At 41.1% G+C, this 22,516-nt stretch overlaps 1 protein-coding gene across 2 annotated transcripts in view; it reads left to right on the top strand.

Moving 5' to 3' along the window:
* Nucleotides 1-22,142, top strand: part of snta1 (syntrophin, alpha 1) — a 28,434-nt gene extending 6,292 nt beyond the window's left edge. The window contains exons 2-8 of one of the 2 annotated variants that reach the window (XM_062405952.1): nucleotides 806-991; nucleotides 16,600-16,795; nucleotides 17,060-17,249; nucleotides 17,911-18,041; nucleotides 18,466-18,662; nucleotides 20,013-20,200; nucleotides 20,610-22,142. In XM_062405952.1, the coding sequence (XP_062261936.1) occupies nucleotides 806-991; nucleotides 16,600-16,795; nucleotides 17,060-17,249; nucleotides 17,911-18,041; nucleotides 18,466-18,662; nucleotides 20,013-20,200; nucleotides 20,610-20,699 (1,178 nt within the window). In that variant the 3' untranslated portion in view covers nucleotides 20,700-22,142. Of the gene's footprint in view, nucleotides 1-805; nucleotides 992-16,599; nucleotides 16,796-17,059; nucleotides 17,250-17,910; nucleotides 18,042-18,465; nucleotides 18,663-20,012; nucleotides 20,201-20,606 lie in introns of both variants that reach the window. The other variant, XM_062405943.1, reaches the window with a different exon arrangement.
* Nucleotides 22,143-22,516: the final 374 nt, after the last annotated feature.

Here is a 22,516-nt window from a genome sequence, read left to right as displayed (position 1 = left end):
CATGCCCGAGGCATTGAATCTCAACAGCTGTGCGACATCTGCCAAAGTGATGAATTCGCCATGCATTCCAGATCAGCTCCCTGAAGGGGGTTATCAGCACAACCCTGGTGTTGCTGTATTGAGAGCACTACACTGTAGCCTCCAAAGGAAGATGTACAAGTTAAATCCTGAGTAATCACCTATAGGAAGCAACCTGTGGGAAATGTATTTTCAATTAATTAGATGTAATCCTCTTTTGGATAATTTCTCCCTTGCCTGAAGGTCAGAGTCCAAGTGATAGCTGATAATAATGACGATATTTCTCATGCAGAGAATAAGCCTGCTGCCAGATTAGCAAGACCATCAACTTTCTAGCTGACCTTCATTTAACGAGTAAGGTGGGGATCCGAAGAGACAGAACTTGAGGATAATTGCTGCTTTTTGTGTTGGTCCTCGAGTACTGTATAGAGGTTTAAGTGATTCCATTTGTCTTTATTGCTGAAATATGAGGAGGTTGGTTGGTGGCTGAAAACAAAATAAAGGCAGCACACAGGCTGTTTTGTTCAATCAAAGCTACTACCCAAGTACTTAGTCTTATAATTCTGTATTTTCTTATTGATTACTCACCAATTGTATGGATTGCATTGGTAGTAAAAAACGTAATTCCAAGCTGCTCTGTGATATTGATCAGGGGTCAAAATTCAAGAGACGTGGTTGTGTGGTTTAAATGTGTGTGTATGTTAACAAAGACGCAACAATGTAAAACAGCAGGTTCCATAGACAATGATAAAGTGAAACCACATTGTTTTTCTGTCTTGTAATGCAGGTGGGAGGGAGAACAAGATGCCGATACTCATCTCCAAGATTTTTAAGGGCCTGGCTGCTGACCAGACTGAGGCTCTTTATGTTGGTGACGCCATACTGTCTGTCAATGGTTATGACCTGAGGGAGGCCACACATGATGAGGCTGTGCAAGCGTTGAAGAAAACTGGCAAAGAAGTCATCCTTGAAGGTAAGGTATTTTAGATTCTGAACAAAAGTAATGAAGAAACGTTTTTAATCCTGTGTTTCCCATTTATTACTTTGACCGTCAAAGTCTAATTTGTCCTGCCACCTTTTTTTAATTATCCAAAATGTTTTTTACACTTCATTATAATACAAATGCTCTTTATTTGTGTTTTGCGCTGTTGCTTCATTGCAGAGCTGTGTGCCGCCCTCTCCATCTCTCTCACAAACACATTTCATTTTATTTCATAGTCGGACTGTCCATCGGCAGGAATCCTGCCTTGTTGGTGGCCTTCTGAACCATCAAAACATCCATTAAGATTTTAGCGTCCTTGGCAGGCAGTGAGAGCTCAACATATTATCGTTAGTTTCTGCTTGAGGCTAATTTATGTCACGATGTAACATCACTGTCCACATACTTCCGTGAATTCTTTACATTGGTATGTTAGCAATACATCTACTAGAGGACAGCACACATCCAAAATATCTGGAGGAGGTTGTGATATTGTACCAATGCAGGTTACGCACAGCCGGCTCCGTCCGTTTCTATATCTTATGTTGAGCATTACTTGACCTGCAGTTGTGAACGTTCCCAGCACAGGCCTGGAGTTTGCAGCAGCAACACCTGCCTTCTCTATTACCAGACCATTTGAGTGCTCACGGGAGCATAGTGCATGTGTTCATGTCTATGTTTGATAATTACAAAAGTAAAGTTGATTGCTCAATACAAAACCCCAGACTCAGATGTTGTAAGAGGGTTTTCACTGTCACAAACAATGTGGCAAATAATCAAAAAGATGGAACAATATCAGTTGCTGTTGCAACTTTACATTTGCAAAGACTTGGCCCAAACATACACAGTAAAATGTGGTATATTGCAATATCTATCATCATCTGGATATGTGTTCTGTTGCATGGAAAAGAGGCACTTCATTAAAATGTCTTAACACATTAGTCAGAGAAGGGGAGAACTTAATATTATCTCTTGAACAAAAACTGAGAACTTCAAACCTATCACTCCTCAGCTCCAAATTGATACATTCACAGGAACAATGGGAACTTTTCTTATCTTTTTTGATACATTTCACTTTGTTTGAATTTTTCCTTGAGGGGCCATATGCGATGCACTGAGACAGACGAGCCTATAAATCAGAACTTTGATCAGGCTTCCTCTGAAACATCTAAATAATGAGTTGAACTGAAAGAGCAAGAGGAAACCAAAGACTCATATTTCAAGCATATTGTTGTGGCTCACACCTCTGAGCATCCCAGCATTTGCTAATGAGCAGTCTTCCTGAACATCAAACACCTTTTGACGATGATACAAAGTACTTTAAGCCCATGCTAGCGCAGTGGAGAAGTTATGGTCTAAGACCTGCTGTGTGAATAGGAAGGTTTGCAGTGGAGTCAGCAGGTGTTTGCAGGTGCTCTTCTTTCCTCTTGCTCATTCATCTGAGCAGTCAGAGCTAATGTGTTGTATCACTTCTTTTTGTCCTTTTCTGTCTCATCCTTACAGTTTAGTCATTTGCTGTGTGTGTGTGTGTGTGTGTGTGTGTGTGTGTGTGTGTGTGTGTGTGTGTGTGTGTGTGTGTGTGTGTGTGTGTGTGTGTGTGTGTGTGTGTGTGTGTGTGTGTGCGTGTGCGTGATAAAACGACATAGTGAGACTCATCTTTAGTTGAGAGGACAGTGAAGAGAGGCTTAAAAGAAAAGCAGCCCTTTCTCTTGCCAACTGGTTGCATCACAAGAATCCTGCATCTCCCACTAAGCTGACAGAGGTTGAGTGATGATTTATACAGGATGTTACTTTACAAGGAGAATATGTTTTTTTTTTTATCAGGAACCACAAAGCTTGACACATTTTATGTTTTGCCTTTATAATTCTTTCTATAGATCTGTACATTCTCTGTGCCACTGTCCATGTTCTGTGAGAGAATCCTCCCCACTGTCTAACAGTCACGTTCAGTCAAACAGACGCTTCAAACCAGAGGCGTTACCAACCTTTGGTTCCAGATGAATGAGCATGTCAAAGTCTTGCAAGATCCTAGGATAGAGAAACACGAACAGTTTCGCCTTTAAAGCAGCCCAATGAGCTGTATGAAATCAAAATGACTCAGTGGGTGTAACATAAGATACACTTTCCATCTGAGAAAATGAATGTAAAAATAGGGGAACACTGAAACCAGAGTTACCAGTTTTCCTCCTGACAGCATTTCTGTGGATGAACTCACGCAGTGGGCCAGCGCCAGTAACAGTCAGTCAGCTGAACGGAATCAGCCAGAGCTACAGCCAGGGGAAATCATTGCAAATCCCCCTCCTTGCCTTGTCCACAGTCAGGCAGAAAAGTGTTGATATCAGACGGCTCAACCGGCGCTGTTCTGTGATCCGTCATGTCAGGAATCATTTCATGGGTCCCCCCCCCCCCCCCCCCGAGGACCTGATAGAGGAGTGAAGAGACGAAAGAGGTTTGAAGGCTCTCTAAAGTGAGAGGGTTGAATGTGTGTGTATTTTTTGATGTTCTGCTATTCCTGTTTGTGTAGACATATCGGTCTCAATCGAGCAGGATGCTTTAGAGTACCCTTTTGAGGAAAGGAGGAAATAAAGAATGAAAGGTTTCGGTTAATACTTGAGGGCATTTGTACGTTTCAGATTTAATTTCAAGGCTATTTGTGCGTCTTAAAAATACTTGTGAATATATATGGCAAGATGTTCACTGCTTGTTTTGGTTAGGCATTTATCCAGCAGTCAGAGACAAGTTCCCTCCTGGCACCACCACAGTGCTAAAGGTCAGAGTAGCAGTGTTTCTTATGTGCACAGCAACTAACACTCCACCACTGCTGTGCTCAAGGCAATTTTCATTGTTGTGTGAAATTCATAATACAGAGGGCCTTGACTGAGATCAAGGAGACACTGCCTCCATCACATTGAAACATCTTGAATATGTGAATCAGACAGATTTGAATGTGCCAGATAAGTACTTTGACAACAGTTAAGCAGTTGAACAAGTAGCCTGTAGGGCTATTTTTTTATGCCCAACAGGATATCCTTGTCCTTTTTGACCTGTGCGGAAGGCAAGGGAGGATATATTTATAATATCATGCATTAAACAGATCTCACCTTAGATTAATGCAAATGTGATTGTTCCCGCAGCACATGAGAGATACGCTGTGCTTTGCCTCACACATTTAGCAGTGTTATCAAGGTGAAGATTGTTTTCAAGGATGCTAGGTTTTTTCTGTGTGTGTGTGTCTTTGTGTACAAGATTTACAAATTGCTAAAACAAGAAAATGTCTGGAGTCAAACAGAGTTAATGTTCCAAGCTGTGTATATGTTTTACAACTGCAAATACCTATACTTAAAAGCTTGTCAATAAGTCAATGTCCGATCCAATTTCTTAGCAGACATCTAGGGCGTCTTCCAAGTGTCAGCATTGGGTGTGGATGTGTTTAAAACCCTCTTCCTCCTTCAAGGTTTCCCCAAACCTCTTACCATAAACACTATTTTTTGCACTGTCAATCTGTCTGCTTGAAGAAAAAACAACTCTTAATGTTTGTTCTCAAAACCTCTTCCTCTTTTGTATGTTAAATCTAAATAGTGATTGAACGATCAACATGTGTATGAGGAAGAGGAAACTCATAAGGTCAGATAACTAAAACAGACCATATGAAAACATAAAACCACAACTACCTTCACTTTCATCACAGGAACAGTTACAGCCCCACTTTTATTTATGGACGTGACAGGAGTCACAGGACTTTTGCCACTTTCATACTTGCAGTATGTGCTGGAGAAGGCAGTTGCCTAGGACAGCTTCACATTTTACCACACCTTATTATCACTTGAGAATATTCCTTTTTAATATAGTCATGGACTTTCTGCCACAGGGATCAAATGTAAAATAGAGATGAGGAGAGAATTAAAGAAACTGCAGTCATATGAAGCAGCTCTAAAGGGACTGGATGAGCGATGTAGTACTCTGCTCTCTGAACTGAACCACTGCCTTCTACCCTGTTTTAATTTTGATTCAACTCTCACTGAAAACACATCCATCATTGCCACCTGCTTGCCTGCCAAGACAGGGCTCATTTCACTACTGTATGAAGAAACCATGGGGCAAGGAATCGGGGGGGTGTGTGTGTGTGTGTCCGTGCGGGCATGTGTGCATCTGTGAAAGACAGGGTGGGTGGTGGGAATAGTTCAATGGTAAAGCTGTTCCCTGGGTAACCAGTGTCTGATAGAAAAGCTCACACACAGTAAGTAAACCACCAAATGCAAAAAGTATACTTGCACACATGGAGACAATGTGTAAAATAGAAACTGAGGTAAGTTGGAATGTTGGGGTAAGTTGAGGGTGTAAGAAGGTGCGTTTGTGCATAAAATGCAGGTGTATGTGTGAAAGCTGTCCATGTACCAAAGGGGTCAAAGAGTTGCTACAACATGGTTGGTAGTGAAGTAGAAGAAGGTAAAGCTTCAGTGATGGGCAAGGAAAGGAATGGGAACTCTTGAAAACCCGAACAAATCTTATCTTAGACTTTCCATAGTAGTGATCCATACTAATTGAATTAACAACCAGCCATGTCTATTGTTCATGTGGTCCATATACAGGACAGAAACAATTATAAACAGGACGACTGGTGGTTTAATGTCTCGTGGTTGAGCCAGCGTAAAAACACTCAAACATAGGATCAATAGCCGAATAGTGAGGATAGAGCTGGCGAGGCCTATTTTAAGACCCATGAGAAGAGATGCCAAGCCCTCACTGCGCAGAGCAACTGTGCCTCATTAGTTTACCAATTTGAGTGACTGGTGATGTACTTGACCTTTTGGTTTAGTTGAATAATGGTGAGATATGTTTGAAATACACTAGTTTAAAATCCAACTGCATCTGGAGGCAGAAGTCTTATAGCTGATCCTTACAGCCAAAGAAGGACAAAGCTGCAGTCATAGATAGGGGTCGGATGTTTAATTCATTCATGTGGGAGTAATGATGTCATCTTGGACAGTCTCTTCTCAAAAGCATACATTGTATTTCACTTGTTTGTTCAAACAGTAAGTGATGGAAATAGTTAGGCTCAGAATGAAAAGAAGAAAACTGAAGCACAGAATTTGTCAGTTGTAAGCTCTTATGCCCTGTTCCAATTCCTCTCCCTTGGCCCTACATCTTGATATGAAGTGCCCTTCGCTGGAAGTGTCCACCTCCAAATGGAGACACAAAGGTGACGGCTAAAAAAATCTTCCCCGAGGAATTGGGACACGACTCGTTACATCAGCAGCAGCCAACCAATGTCATCACAGTGACAATCATCATCAACTAACAACCATTATCAACCGACATTTTTACAACACATTTGACAACTGGAGGACACAGGTTACAGATCTATTGATCAATACACAGCCAGTCAGCATGTTTACATTGGTTATTTCAAAGTAATGTTAGTTATTTACATAGAAACTTCTGCCCTGCACTGAAAACGTTATAACATGAGCAGTGAGAGAAATGAGACACCACTACTGCTTCGGGGCCACGTTAAAAACGGAGGGGTACACATCGATACTCCACCTTCACAGCTCTTTGGTTGTTGTCTGTTTATATTATTCTGTCACTCTGCACTACATCACAATTGCTCCTATTGGTCGATCCGTTTGCGTCCAGGGACATTTTGGTCTGCAGCCGCAGATAACGCTGGTAGGAGATTGATCATAAACCCAGAGGTTCCAGACCCATTCACTAATGCGAATAGCTTTGGCAATGCCAGGCTGTGTAGCTCTTCCTGCTTGGCAACAAAAAATACTGAAATGTACCTTTTTGAAATGACACTTTGGCCCATGTCCAACGAGAAAGTTTGTCGGTGTTGAACCGTGAGTTCATTTTGGTTCGTGGTGAGGGTATTAGCTTAATGCCAGTCTGAATTTTTGATATCCAGAGGAACTTACTTTTCCGTGCTTTTGTATGAGTGTGTGTGTGTGCACAAGAGAGAATGAGGACCTGAGTTAGGAAAACCTAGTCTGTTCCGCCAAGACATTTGACTGCTGGCTCTTTCTGTCTTGTCCTTTTCATTAAGGTAGTTGTGCTCGGGCTCAGTGCACACACACACATGGATTAAATAAGCTTAGTTATGGAAGCTGTACGGGTGCATGCTGTCCCCGGTCCAGAGCCTCCTTTATGTTCTGGACGTGTTGTAAGCTGTTTCACGTCTCCAGATTTCTGTCATCACTGATGGGCTGTTTGCCAATTTGAAAGCTTGAACCATTGATTGACTTTGTACAACGTCTTAATGTAAGTACCTTGTTCTGTGAAATATGTGAAACAAAACTGTTTCAAAGCATAAATTCAGAAATATTCATATGAGACTCATCCCAGCCAATCATTTTTGACAACTTATAAAATTGGTTGTGCGCCAGGGACCAAGTCCTCACTATAAGAAACAGCCTCTGCCAAGGGTTACCTCACTGCAGATCATGACTATCATGGAGGAGGTTATACTTTGAATGGGAATCATTACATTTTCTTATATGAAGTCCCAGTGCACTTTGACAGAGTGGTTGCACATTTGACTGTATTTAATCAATCTGACTACATTGACGATATCATTTCCTCTAGACTGTGCATTTACCCGTCACTTTAAAACTGCAAGAATGTGAAATATAAATATGGGAGAGCAGGAGTGTCTATCAGGAGTGCACGAGGTGAGATTAGATTTGAAGAGGTTCATTTGTGTCTGTCAGCGCTCTCAACAAGACCTAACCCCAAACCTAATCTCTCCCCCTGTCTCTCTGACATGCACACACACATATACACACACAGCTCATTTCTCTTTTCATCAAATCCCTTTACTGCATTTGTATAGCTGACAGGTATAGATACAAGTTGTGTATTAATCTGCAGCTACAGCACAGAGCCCCATTTAAACATGACATCACTTCCTCATGGTTTTGGTTACTCATATTCAAGGAGAACGATGATCATATTGAAGTAGTAATGTCTGAGCTAGTGAAGCAAGGACGGACACTGTGGCTCTTTCACAAGGATGAAGAATGCAGACTGGCGATTTTAGCTTCATTTTGCTTTGAGGGCTCAAACTTTTATTTCCTAGTATCTACAAATCAAGCCCTTTAAGGACATGTGGGTGTAGCTGCTCAAGACAAGATATTTACCAGAAAATCTTTTTTTAACAAGATACTGTATTTAATTCAGCCTTTCTTTTTACACTGATTTAATATGTTTAAATTAGCGATTTATTGAATATAATGGCTTTTTGGAGTAAGGTTTTCATTGGGACACAGCACATAATGTAATCTGTATATATACTGGGCTCAGCCGCCTGGCCATGAATTTGCACACATCCAAACTTAAGGCGGCCCTGTGGCGCCTGCCAGACATGTTGGAGAGGCAAGTGAGATTTTCTCAATTCTCAGATGCAGCAGCTCAGTCAGAGATGTGAGATCTGATGTTTATGTGTTTAAGCTAATATCTATTCATGTGGTGGGTGGCAGCAGCTGCTTTTGGAGCGCTCTTCAGTTGCCCTCGTGTTTGTCCCTCTTGTGTCCCTTGCTTCTCAAGGAATGTCTACAGCATTCTGAACTTTGGGGAAAAAAACAGCCAAAGTCAATGTATTTCTGGGAAACTGTTGTGTGCTCAAACATCTCAAGAGCTGCTGTGTTCTCGTCTCTCCCTAATCAGTCTCTGTTTTGTGTATGCTGTTGTCTGCAGCATGATAATCCTGTCTGTTTTTCTTCCTCTGAGTCAGACCACATGGATTAATGAATTTCTTTTACTGTTTGTGTCTCAGACATTGCTTGGAAAGCTTTTCACGCTGGATTGGCACAGTCAGTGGTGTGTCCTGTGCCACTAAGGCACAGTATGCTGTCTTTGCTACATTTCTGGCTCTGGACCCATTAACTTCCTCCTCCTGAAATGTCTTTTGACAGAGTAGACTCCATTAAACAATGTTGAAGTGTTACCTGTAGCAAATACAACTGCTTATCTAACTGGAACACAAAGTTAAAGTCAATGCTTTTTCTGATATATCCTTGAAAATGAAAAACATGAACGCAACCATTACTGATACTGGAACTTTATGTGTGAATTGAGGAACCTCTTGGCAGCGTAGTCGGGTCTTAGCCCTGCTTTAAGCAAGCTGAGCGATGTCATAACTGCCTCAACATATGTAGAGCTGTGCCAATGACATGCATATACTTTAAAACCTAATTAAAACCTCCTTGATCTCACTCCTGTGACAGAGTAATTATTACTTTGAAAATAAACCTTTCCCCTGAACGCCTCAGCAACTTCTCGCTGGGATCCCACTACCTCTTGGATCTTTGTTCTCAATACTCTCTTCTGACAATATGCAGTGGCAGAAAGCAACATCACCACTGCACATTTAAAGCTTCTTATTATTGTAGGATATTGAGTGTACTTTGTGTATCTAAAAATAACTATGTTCTGTGAAAGAATGTCTTTCTATTTGTGGGAGCACCATTAGAGCATGTGGTCCCATATAGTTTGGGACAATGACCTTTATAAGTTGATGTAGACTCTTTTGCCAGCACTGGATTTTCTTGGTTCAAATAAGTTATACTTGGGAAAAAAATTGTCTCCAGGACACATGAAGACGTTTGCTGAACTGGCTTCATTTTCATTAAAAGCAGATAAATTGCAGCCGTGTTTTTGCAGCGTTGCCAATTTGCTGTGCCTATGAATTACTCTCTTAAATATTTGATTAAAATAAGAAGGAGCAGTTAAGTAAGGTAAAAGCGTGTGTATTTAAATCAAAGCTGTCCAGTGTGGCGCCATCGCCTCACAGCAATAAGGTTCCCAGTTTGAATCATGGTTCTGTGTGGAGTTTGTATGTTCTCCCGATGTCTGTGTGGGTTTTCTCAAGGTACTCTAGTTTCCTCCCACAGTTAAAAGACATGTGGGTTGGGGTTAGGCTAATTGGACAGTAGATTTGAGTGTGAATGGTTGTTTCAGTGTGTTGCCCCTGAGTTATGCTGGAAACTTGTAGTGGGTGTACTCTGCCTCTCACCCAGTGTCAGACTGGATTGCAGCTCCCCCTGCAACCATAAAAAGGATAACTGAACCGATAATGGATGGATTGAATAACTGTCCACACCAGTCATCTGTTGCTGTAGTCCCAGTGTCCTCTAGTTGCTTGTGTCCTGAGTCTGAGTGAAATCCCTGCTGGGAAACCTCCCAACGCTCTGCACACAAAGTTTAGTTCCCTCTCCTTCAGAGCCGCTAGCCCGTAAGGACATTGTGCTTCGACTCAGCGAGGAAATGGATTAACTCGCAAAATAACATAGCTTTATTAAATCACAACTCTCCCTCAGACGCTTCTCCCTCTGTGGCGTCAACTTTACTAAACAGGCCCCCTCCGAACCCCACTGCCCTGATCCAGGGCCCCTGATAAATTGGTGGCCAAGTCTTTGTGCCACTCTTCTCAGTTCATTACAGGCTTAGACTCCACTGAACCATCTCACAGCATTGTGCAGAATGTGCAAACTGGGGACGGATGGAGGAGGGTAATGGCATTGGAGGCTGTCTGTGCAGCCATTATCAGGATTAAATTGGTTTATACACACGGTATAAATACATGTATGCACAAAACCATAAATAGATGAAAAAGGAAAGGAAATTTAACATTATCTTTTACAATATTACTGTTTAAAAATCGAGAAGCAGACGTTAACATCATTTCAATTCATCAAATGAAAATGAATTGTAAATTAGAGTCATTGGTCACACAGCATGTTACCACTTGGTTTGTATATGTTTCCACAGTGTGCCAACATATACAAATCTATAACTGGGACAATGAGTTACTTTGCGCCTCAGACAGGAAACAGATCTCCAGGTAGAAAGTTATAAAAGAGAAGTTTGAAAGTGAAGTGGGAATGTGTGCAGCCGAGCCTTCTCGTCCCTCTGTTTTTGTCTTCTGCCAGATCCTGTTCAAGTTTTCTTCACTTTCACTTTGTTGAATTAGGATAATTAACTCTCCTGACACACTATGCAAGGTAATCAAATCTGTACTTTGGCAGTGTTTGAATTTGTTTAAATCTGATTCAGGGTGCTCTGCCCACTCTCCCTGTCTGCCTCTCTGATACCATACCTTACATCCACCAGCCGTGATGTTGGCATCTATCCATGACTTTAATGAGTTGGGCTATAGGAGCTATGAACTTATCTAAATCTTTCTGAACAGGAGAAATCTTCCAATGATGCTGCCAGGAAGAGACACACTTTAATCAGCACAACACTGAGGACACGTAGCCAGCATTTATTATCTGTACTTGAAAGAGATAACTAAAAAGAAGCATGCACTTGCACTTTTTCATTTGTATGTGTGCAGTGCACACAAACATCAAAACAATCACAAACACCACTTAAGTCTTAATTTTTAAGGATTAAATCAATGTTTTTAAAATACTCCCTTGACATTGTATAATCAGTATATCAACAAATAAACCACTGCTTAATTACTTGTGCATAACTTTAAAGCAGTAGTGACAAAGCTTGGAAATCATTCCAAAGCTCTTAGCCTCTTTTTTATGTTTGACAACTTCACTATTTAGATTTTCACTCAATTATCTTTTTCAAGCTTTCCAATGTACACTACTTGCATAATTAACAAACCAAAACCGAGACAACGCTACAACAAGTTGGTGAATGAAGTGTCTCATCTAACAGGTAAAAGGCCAAATTTGTTTGGCCTTAAGTTGCCTACATGTCCTTATTCAATTTTTTCTGAGCAGAACCTTTTACAGTTTAAAAGTAAACTTATTTGTGCTATATGAAAACACATGTTATTGCAATTTCTGTCACATATCTGCAAACATGTGTTCCTGTTCGAATGCTTAGCTTTGTTTTCTAAATCTATAAAATAGAAGCAACATGTCTGATGTTGTTGCATCCTCTAATGCACAATACACATCCCAGCTACTCTAAAGCTATTCTCCCCTTTCCTACATCAGATCTGATTGGCAGACGCATTAAGTTGGCCCATTAATGCCTTTCTCCCTTTACATTTATAGACCTCAACGCATTGAATAGAAGCAGTAATTGTTCCCCGTAATTTGAGCCGTTATTTATGACATTGTTTTGGCCCAAGACATCGTTCCCTCGTTGGCGGTGTAACATGGGGACATTCTTCTCCTGACATGGTTTACAGAGCCAACTGCATGCTTCTGAGGTCGCTGACTGGCCAATGACATTCCAGCTGCTCCCACGGTAACCAGTGCCAGGGGGAGGAGGGGCTGTGTCTAGCATTAGTTTAGTCCCTGACAACTCAATGCCACTTTTCTGCCACAAGTCAAGAGGCGTGTTAATGACTGCCATCAACCTGCTGCTTTTATGAGTGGACACCTGATGTTTCAAAGCTTTTGCGAATTGTTTCTACAGAGCTTGTGTGTGTGTTAGCTTTCTAGGACCTTTTCCAGAAAAACATTAACTTGGTCAGGACCAGTAGAGCTTATTGGTGAAAATGGGGGCAAAACTATACAGGTAAATATGTGAAGTGAGGTTAGTTTAAGGTTATGCTGTCCACAATGTGTGGATGTCAGTGCATGTCCTACAAGGACAGCTGCTCAAACTTCATTTATTCTATCAAAAAGTTAGTTAGTCAGTTAATCAGCATATTGGCAAGTATTGATGGATAATTTAAACTTGTGCCATAGCAGTCGGGACTTAGTAAGAATCTGGAAAAGAGAAGAAAAAGTTTCTCAACAAGCCATAGTTAAATTAACTGTGTCAAAACTGAATTTTCTGGAAATGTGAGATCAGGATTCGTGGGGTTCAATGTAAAGACTTTAGCAGGAAAAGCTTAGCACTGGATTCTGCAGATGAAAAAAAAACTAAACTTTTCGTACACACGTGCATGTGCACACATACACATGGTACAAAAGTAGTTTCACTGGCTGCCAGATAAGCTAAAGTAATAACAGTGCCATCTCAGCTAATTTTAGCTCGGTATTGAATGTGCCACCACTGGTACTCATGGCAACATATCTGGCTCAGCTTAGCTGCATGTTTAGTCTCACTGTATTGCCTGTCTCACACTTTCTTATTCTTCTTACTCTCAATCACACCAAGGCAATTTCCTGTATGTGCAAATATACATGGCAATAAAAAGAAAATCTGATTCTGATTCTGAATCTTCTTTTTATTTCTGTGTCTCATTCCTAGCTCAGCACCCCCTTTCTAATTCTCCATCACGCTTTTCTCCTCTTCTTTTCATTCTCCACTCTGTTTTGAAAGCTAGCTCGTCTGATTTGGTATGTGGGGCCACGGCTAATGCCGGAAATTTATAATCTGGGAAACACAAATATGATAATTTCCACATTACATTTCACTGAAAATAGTTAAGCCTCTATACAAAAGTAAACATCTCCTTATACCTGCAATAATTAGTGTTTTCTCCCGGCCGGTTCTGCAGTTTGTGCAGCATGAATCACAGACAGTAACCCTGTCTTACATAACACGATATTAGTACCTACAGTCATGCCCCTGCTCTGACATCTTGATGTTCTTGAAGATTTTATTCTTCAAAGTGTTGCACTAGTTTTCCCATCTGGCTGCACTGTTCTGCCACCCACACGTGGCCTTTTCTTTTTGTTGAAATTCTGCCGTTTGTTCATATTCAGTGTGGGGTTCAGGAAGTCTTCTGTAATGGCTTCCATATGAAATAATAATAGAGGGAATTCCAATTCCATTCAGTCGTGTGGCCTCGCATACCATATTGAGATTGACCGCATCAATTCAGAATGGCCTTGGTCCAGCAACAAGAAAGCAGTCGGCTACCCCATGTTACAAACATCAGTGGGTTGGCACATGAGCAAATAGACAGAAGCAAATGTCCATGAAACATTACACATTCAATTTGACTGCCACTTCAAAGTACAGCTAATATACATAACTGTCTCACTGTTGGATGTGTTTTCCCAGTAAGTTTGTTTTGTGTGTACATATGCACTTTTTCTCTTTGTTGGTTGAGCTGGTTTGTGTTGGATAGGGTAAAAGAAGCACTTGCATTCAAGATTAAATCCCCACTACAAACAGAAAACATTTTTGTGCACACAAATTCACTACTTAGCATGGGGATGAGAGTCATGAGCACTGGCAACCACAAACGGTAAATGCTAGTCTGATATTGAAATTTAAATCAGAAACAAGGAATCCTAAAAGAAGAGTAAACATCTGAGCAAATTCCACTGCCAGTTTTTCGTTCCCTGTATCGCAGACACAAAGTCAGAACCATAGAACTGCCCACACACAGATTTTAATACACAGCATATGTAGGCTCCTGTGTTTGTATTTGCATGTGTTTCTGTGAGAAAATGTTTGTATTTCACCCACTGTTTGTGGGTCCAAGGAAACATACTGTTACATCATACAGATAGAGAAAGAGGGAGTATGTGAGGAAGGGATTTTAAAAAGCTCTGGATCCAATGGGGACAAAATGGATGAATGGGTGGATGGATGGGTGGATGGATGGGCGGCGCACAGACGGATGAATGCACTGACCTCCCTAACTGCTCTTCCAGTTGTAAATGTTGGAATCATGCTGGCAAAGGAAAACTAATTTAACACCACATAACATTTTATGCAACACCTTGAACATCGGTGTTGCGATTGAACATAGTTGTCTTGTCATTAGAAGCAATTTGTCTGAATAGAGATTTTTCGAAGCTTAATGGGAAAGAGGGGCTGGAGATGACGTGTTCACACACTGAAATAGAACAGTTGTCCCTCCATTCTGAGGATGAGATAACAAATGAACAACCTAGCATCCTGCAAGGCATATTATCATGAGCTAGATGCCAATTGCGTGAACATTGAATCTGTATCGGACATATCCTTTTCAACCGAGTCGCCTTGAAACCATTCCAGACCAGAGACTTATGTATGCCTGAATGCTAAACCTCCTTACTTGAACTAGCAGTGTGACAGATTAAGTGTCCAGAAGCAGCTTTACAGGGATTGAGAAGGTGTGTTAGGGGTCCTTCTCAAAGACAGTGCAGACGGACACTTCCATGATGACTGACCCTTTAATCGACGAGTCACTCTGCCTGCCCTCAAAAAAATATTTTAACAAACCATCTGACAGACTGAACTTCTGAAGCTGTAGTTTGGCAGCCTCGTCTCTCGCTCCTTTTGTCCTGTGCACTGACTCTCTTGCGTACCCCCTGGCTACATTGTACAGTGCAAGACGAGCACTTCACACTTCCCCAGTGAAACCAGAGCTCTGCTGTGAGCCTTCAGCCTCATGCCTTGCCATGTCCTCTGCGCTATTTTTACTCCAGTAGTGGCTAAGCCAAACCCATACCACAGCCTGCTGGACTTGAGCTGAGACCATGTGTTTCTGTGTGCATGTTCTATGCATGTCGGTCTGTGGCTGTAATCATGATTAATTGTGCATAACTTCAGTAAGACTGGATTATAGCCCACAGACATTGTGTAATTATGGGGGGGCCCTTGTCTTGGAGGTTGAAAATGCTGACCATTTGCCCCAGCTTCACGGGTTTGAATCACTTCAGGGACCTTTATTGACCTTCTCTCTCCTATGATGTTAAATCGATGTGGATGCCAATACCGAATAAACACCCATCGACTGTCTAATTTAAAATAATGAGCCGGAACAGCATGAAGTCTCTAAACTTAAGGGGCAGCAATTCTGTAAATATCAAGATCATATAACAATTTAGCTATGAAATGATCTAGGACTGAAACTAATTTTTTGAAATTTACAAGAACTCCTTTTGCAGGATGACAATGCACAACCACTATGCCACTGGCCATTTTTGGAGGGAATTTGACACCTTAAATCATGAAAACACAGGATAAAACACTTAAAACTCTTTAAATTGAGACTTAGATTTCTGAATAAAATCTTTCTATTATTTAGAATACTGGAGGCGTGGCTCAGAGAGAACCTCCATGTGTACCAGGGGAGTAATCAGGGCAACTAATGGCTGTTAGCTGATCAGTCCTCGGGTTTAACAGGCAGAAAGAGCTGCCACAAGCGAGAGGAAACACAAGAGAGACACATCAGACCCCCTTGGAAAGACTGTGCTGAGCTGCCATGAAGCAGAAACTGCTGGACACTTAGTGTTGTTTAAAGACAGTATATTTGTTCCTGTTTGATAGAATAAAAACATGTTAAAAAGCAAATTGTTCCTCACTGGCTACAAGATGTGACACTTCAAGGTGTTTTAGTGGTTTGATCTCCTCTAGCCATGGCACATTCTCTAGAGTAAAGCAAAGGTTCCCGAAATAACAAGAATGTCCAAGTGGTTTTTAATTTGGTTAATTAAACTATGTGTGTGTTTACCTCTTCATCAGAGTAAAATATGTAATACAACTCGAAATAGTTGCCATATAAGGAAATGTCTTTCTTCATAACTGAGGATGGTACGTTTTGTATAATAGCTTCTGAGTAGAAGTGAATCGTTTCCAGATGGATTTCCTGCATGTTTTTTGAAGCCTTTCTGAAAGTGCTGCTACAGTTTTCAACTCATCTCTGAAGCCAGAGGCTCCATATTAATATCCCCAAATTCCTTTTCTCTCCCTCTATCTTCTCTTCTCCCTTTTCTCCTTATCTAATTCTCACTCTGCTACAGTGAAGTACATCAAGGAGATGTCGGCCTTCTTTAAAAACTCGGGTTCTCCTGGGGCTGGCCATCCCTGGGACTCTCCCCCTTCAACACCTCAGAGGGGCACTGATATCTTCCCTGCTGAGGTGAAGGAGCCCCGCAGCATCCCGCTGAAGATGTGTCAGGTGTCTCGGAAACAGTGCCCCCCAGACACAGAAAACAGGTACTACACGTGAGGATTCCAGTGTGAACCTGAAAATAACAAAATGGTTTTGGAGAGAATATTGTCAACGGCACTTTTAGTTCTTCAGAACATATTACTCAGATATTCTCTTTGTTAATATCTGACACTTCCTCTTCACCCCCAAGATTTTCTCTCTTTGCCATGTGTCTTTTATTTCTCTAACTGCCCTTTTTCCCACCTCCATTTTGTCTCCCTGATCTCTTTCTCTCTCGCTCTCTCTAATCCTCTCATCTCATCTGCCAGGTATTTCGAGGTGATTTCATCCAACAGAAAGAACTCTGTGTTCCTGCGGGCAAAGGACCCCGCCATGGCCCAGTCCTGGTACAATGGGATCCAGGCAGGCGCTGCCAACCTTTTACCGCGAGTGAAGGAGGAGATGAAGAGCATGCAGCCTGGCTTGGAGGTGAAACATCTGGGCTGGATCGCAGAGCAGGTATGCAAGAATACAGCCGTGCATGGTTTTGTTCTTCAAAACAGTGTCTGATGTTTGTTTAGGATTCTGTTTTTTTGCTTATTAAATCATGTTTGTTAGTATTTTGTTGGTATCCTGTTGTGATTTGATCAATATGTTACATGCTCTTGATTCAAGCCTGGTTTAGGTTTCAGTTTACAACCCTGTTTTTCTTGAATGGGCCCTGCTGATTCCCACCGGCACTTATTGAATGTCATAAATGTGCTGTTAAAAACAATCATAGAAAAGCACTGGACGGATGATGTGTTGTTTATACAGTCAGACTGTCCATAGGAAGCACATGGAGCTTTTAACCATCCTCTGCTCCAAACTGAATTGAGCATTAAGTCAGTAAATACTGATTTAGCTGTACACGTTAACGAGACAAGATTACAGTTCTCAGCAGGCAGCCAGACCTTGTCTTAACACAGGCCCTGCTCCTGTAAGAGCGCAGGGCCACAACCCTGGACCAATTCCCACCAAGTTAGGTGAAAATACATCCATTGCTTAATGCATTAATGCAGTGCATAAATTTGTACACACACACAAACACACAGACACAGAGTTGAAAACAACACCCTGCTTCCTGCTATGTTGACGCAGATGAGTTTGTTCAGTTTTGTTCTGTGTGTCCACGATGCAGGTGACTCAGGGTCCGGAGAGACCAGTTATGGCTGTGTTGACTGACAAAGACCTGCTCCTGTATCCCACCTTGCCTGAAACCATAGACAGCTTCATCAACCCCTCCAAGAGTCACCCGCTCATCACTACCAGGTCCACATGCCGGAATGTCTTGTCTTATACAGTACAGTAGAGATATGCACACAACACAGAACTGGCAGGGTCATCAGTGGATCTGTCCTCCACCCAGAGCAGCCCGGCATAGATTCAACAGATCCTTCCCATGAGTTATTTTGAACTAGCCAAAGAACACATATTTACTCTTTCCATAACCAGCTTGCTGGACATCTCACCACATATCGTCCCATTCATTTGGAAGACATTAGTGGGAGCAGAACCTATGAGTCATGGTATTTCCCTCCCTGCTTTCTCTCCTGAGGACTTAACATTCCACTTTTCCCATCTGCAACCCTTTCTCTCTGTAACACACCAGCATGCATGATCTTTCATCAGCTTTTCTGGCTCCATTGTTTCCTATAAATCTAACTCCCCTCATTTTTATTGTGTTCTCCTTCAGACTGGTTCACTCTGGTCCAGGTAAAAGTTCTCCTCTCCTGGACTCTGAGCTGTCTTTTGGCCTGCGCTCGGGCACCAAACAAGGCGTGGAGACCCATGTGTTCAGAGTGGATTCTGCCAAGGACCTGTCCACGTGGACTCATCTGCTGGTGGAGGGAAGCCACAATGCTGCTGAGCTCATCAAGGAGGTCACCACGGGTACGGAAGACTTCCAGTTCTCTGTCTGAGCTGGTCGCTCAGTTACTGCACCTACATGTTAAATATTTATAGTTATAGTATAAAAGACAGGATTCTGTTGAGATGCCAATGCTGCAGTTCTCATTTCAGTGGCCAACTCTAAGTTAAAGGTCAGACTCAGGTTCTCTGGGAAATATAGTGTCAATAGCAATGTTCTAAAAAATATGAATCTGTAATAACTGAAAAATCTCTGCACCTGCCAGTTGTGCATTTTAACCAAATTAATGTTGTGTTAGCAGAACATTGTTTCTTTTCAATTCTCTGAATAATTCCTACAAAACAAAATATTTGCTAAAAACATTTTTTGTGTCTGAATAGAGAATCGTCCCTTTGTCAACATGCAGACTGGAATCTGCTGCCACTGTCAACGTGATTGACAGGTCTATTGTTTCTGTAGTTGCCAATGTTTACTGGCTCTGAAAACATTTGTTTTCCAGAGTAAAGCAGTATAAAATGCCAGGATTAACAAATTTCCTTGGATTAGATTATTCCTTCATCTATAGCACAAACTCTTCAGTCTTATCTATGAATAAACCTCAAATTGTTTTCATCCAAACAATAAACGCTCTGGCTCTTTGCTACCATTCAGCCGACAAACATTTCAATATCTCTCACGAAGCAGAATTAGAAGTTAAGATTTATTGTTCTGTGCACAAGGATTTAGGGACCACACTGTTTTGCTGAATGTCTTCTTTCTCTGCAGATTTCTTCTGTCACCATGTTTCTAAAAGATTTGGGTTTTATTTGTTTATTTTAATAAAGGAAGAAAGGAGACAAAACTTTTTTGTATCAATTGCAGTATGTAAATATATATATGGGGTGTTCTTTTACCCCATGTTTGCTCTGAGTAAATCACACAAATACTCTCTTTACTCCCATAATCCAGAATCAGCATTTTATACAGTAGTTAGTTCAGAAAATGGGATCATCTTTCTTTGTGACGTGCATTAGTTCACATCCAGTTCAGTTGGAATATACATATACAGCGCCATCTGCTGGTGGGTCTAAAGATTTTGTTCAATCATGTAAATATAGTTTAATTTCAGTATCAGAAGTGGGCTTTACTTTTATCTAAGATTTAGAATTTGTCTCTTTTTTACTGAACTTTTTGTCTTTCACATCTCTTATTGAACAAGAGTTTGACATTGAGAGGATACAGCCAAAACCGCTGGGCTCTGTATCAAAACTGTAACTGACATGATAAATGGGCACTGTAAATCTGTATTTCTCTGTGAACGATCCCATCTGGGAGCTTTAAATCAGCATATTGCCCCTCTGTGTGCTAACCCTGTGTTTCCTCTATCACGACAGCCTGTAGCTGGAACGGGAAGGAGTGCAACCTGGGAGTGCACATCGACGAGGGCTTCACGTTATTCACAGAGGAGATGGGTGTCAGGAAAAGTGTTCTTCTCCAGCAGCCCTTCGAGCGCCTGAGGATGTCCTCAGACGACGGAGTTCGGATGATGTTCCTCGACTTCGGAGGCCCAGAGGCAGAGATCGTAAGTTCCTGTTATCTGTAGGACCTCTCTCGCTGTGTATAAGTTTTGATATTGTGAAATTATCATCAACGAAAGCTCAAGCTATTATATTGAATATGTCAGAAGTATATTGCAAGCAGACAATGGAGTTTGCTCAGTTGACATATAAATGGTCCACAAGCAATCTGCTGATGAGGACTGCATGTTCCCAAGGTCAAGGGTTTTGCTTATTTAAACGTACTGATGTTTAAAAATTTGTACAATTTTTTTTACAGGATTCATATCTATTCAACTGTGGGTTATTTACTTTATTATCAGTCTGAAAATATATGTATAACAAACTGATAAAGTTTTTTTATCTGTATTTATTTATCTTTATCTCTTGTTTCTCTCTTTTCTCTTCCATGCTCCTCTTCTTCTCTTGCAGCAGCTGGACCTCCACAGTTGCCCTAAGACCATAGTCTTCATCATCCACTCTTTCCTATCTGCAAAAGTGAAGCGACTCGGCCTCCTGGCTTGATAACAGAACATCAACAATAGGATCTTCAATAAAAACACACAACCCAGTAGACTAAAACACACACCAGAGGACTGGGCCGAGGAAAAAGATGTTCACTAATCACATCTTTTCAGATTTCCTCTTCCTCTAAGACCATTGTCTCTGGTCAGGCATCTCCTGGTCATTGTAGTGGGAGGAGAAACAACTGCAGCATTGATGGACCTTTGTTGAATTGGTAGTTGTGAGGTCGAGAGAGTTTTTTGCCACCGAAGGGATCTGACTTCTGTTGAGTCCGTCACGTAGGTCACGACACTTTGTGATTACAACAACTCGCATCTTAATGTTTTTTAAGCTTGAACACCCAAACATTAGATTTGTCTTTTTGGTCCAATTGTTAAGTTTAGTTTTGTTGGATGAGTCACAGCCGAGCTTTATCACCGACATGCTTTCATCTTTCAATCGTTGCTCCGGGACAAGTCAGAGAAAGTTATTTCAAAAATGTCCTGATTGATGTTGGACTAACTGTTGTTTGTTGTGAAGGCAGCTGCTCGATCAATCGTCTGTGCTGAACAATTAAACAACACGCTGTGTATGTGGATGCTTAAGTTGCCTTTACCCTGATTGATCCTGAAATAAGCTACGTGTTTTATGTTTAGACAACTTTCAATGGAAAATCAAATACTGTGTATTTTTCATTACAGCAGAACAAATCTCTTATTTTATATTCCTCTCTGTTTCTCTCCTTTCCCCTTTTAAAGCATGTTTATAACAGCCTATAGAAAGGACTAACTGTTTTAACTTCACCAATAAATTAGGTATAAATTAGTAATTCGCCTCACGAAAAACACATATTAGTCTAAAACTGTGCGTTAGACGGTGGGACTCTACAATTTCCGTCCCATGAGACGTAGAAAATAAGAGCTCTTGTTTTTTCAGTGTCTGGTTTTCACCTTATCATTTATAATTAGATGAGAAACAAATCTAACTACTTCCGTAAGGAAAAAGCTTTGAGTTTAGCTCCTGAATGAAGTAGTTCTACAGAGTCCAGTGTTTTAAGATGGAGATGTAATCCCAGGTTCATGAGAGAGCACTGATTCTCACACAATGTGTCCAACATACGTAAAAGTAATATATTTATTTAAATACCAGACGAAAGATGTTAAATTGTTTACCTTTTTTTTTTCCTTTATTATTTTTGTCAACAGAATATCCACGGCTTTGGGGCCCTCTCTCTCTCTCTCTCTCTTTCTCTCTCTTTCTCTCTCTCTCTCTCTCTCTCTCTCTCTCTCTCTCTCTCTCTCTCTCTCTCTTTCCAACACTAAACAGACTTGTATTAATATATATTTAAAAACTAAAACTAGTTTGCTCTCCAGAATAAGATGCATTGTATATTCTTATTTAAACAAAGGTGTGCCTTGCAGGGTTGTTTGTATATAAACATGTAATAAACTTTGTTAACTTTTACTGTTTATTTCAATTGTGTTTTATTGGCAAACTCAACATTTTGCTAAAGATGTTAAGCATTTTCACCACATTTATACTTCGGTTGCATGAGCCTGCCTGTATCTTAGTGCAGATATTAAATTATAAACTAGCGGAGATCAATAGATGACTGATCTCCACCAACATCTATCCATCCATCTCAGTCATGTATCTATCGATTATCTATCAATCTATCAGTCATCTGTCTATCCATCATCTATCCATCAGTCATCTATCCATCCATCAGCAGGTTTTCAGGTCATATATCTCGTGGTCTTTAGCGAGTCGTCACAGATCTGCTTCAGACGGCAGATCTAACCTTCGTGCAGTCTTTATTTAACAGTCCCAGCGGGTGG

This window comes from Platichthys flesus, chromosome 2 (genome assembly GCF_949316205.1).
Source record: "Platichthys flesus chromosome 2, fPlaFle2.1, whole genome shotgun sequence".
Lineage (NCBI taxonomy): Eukaryota > Metazoa > Chordata > Actinopteri > Pleuronectiformes > Pleuronectidae > Platichthys > Platichthys flesus.
The sequence above is the reverse complement of the archived record's forward strand: the minus strand, read 5'-3'. Positions and strand labels throughout refer to the sequence as shown.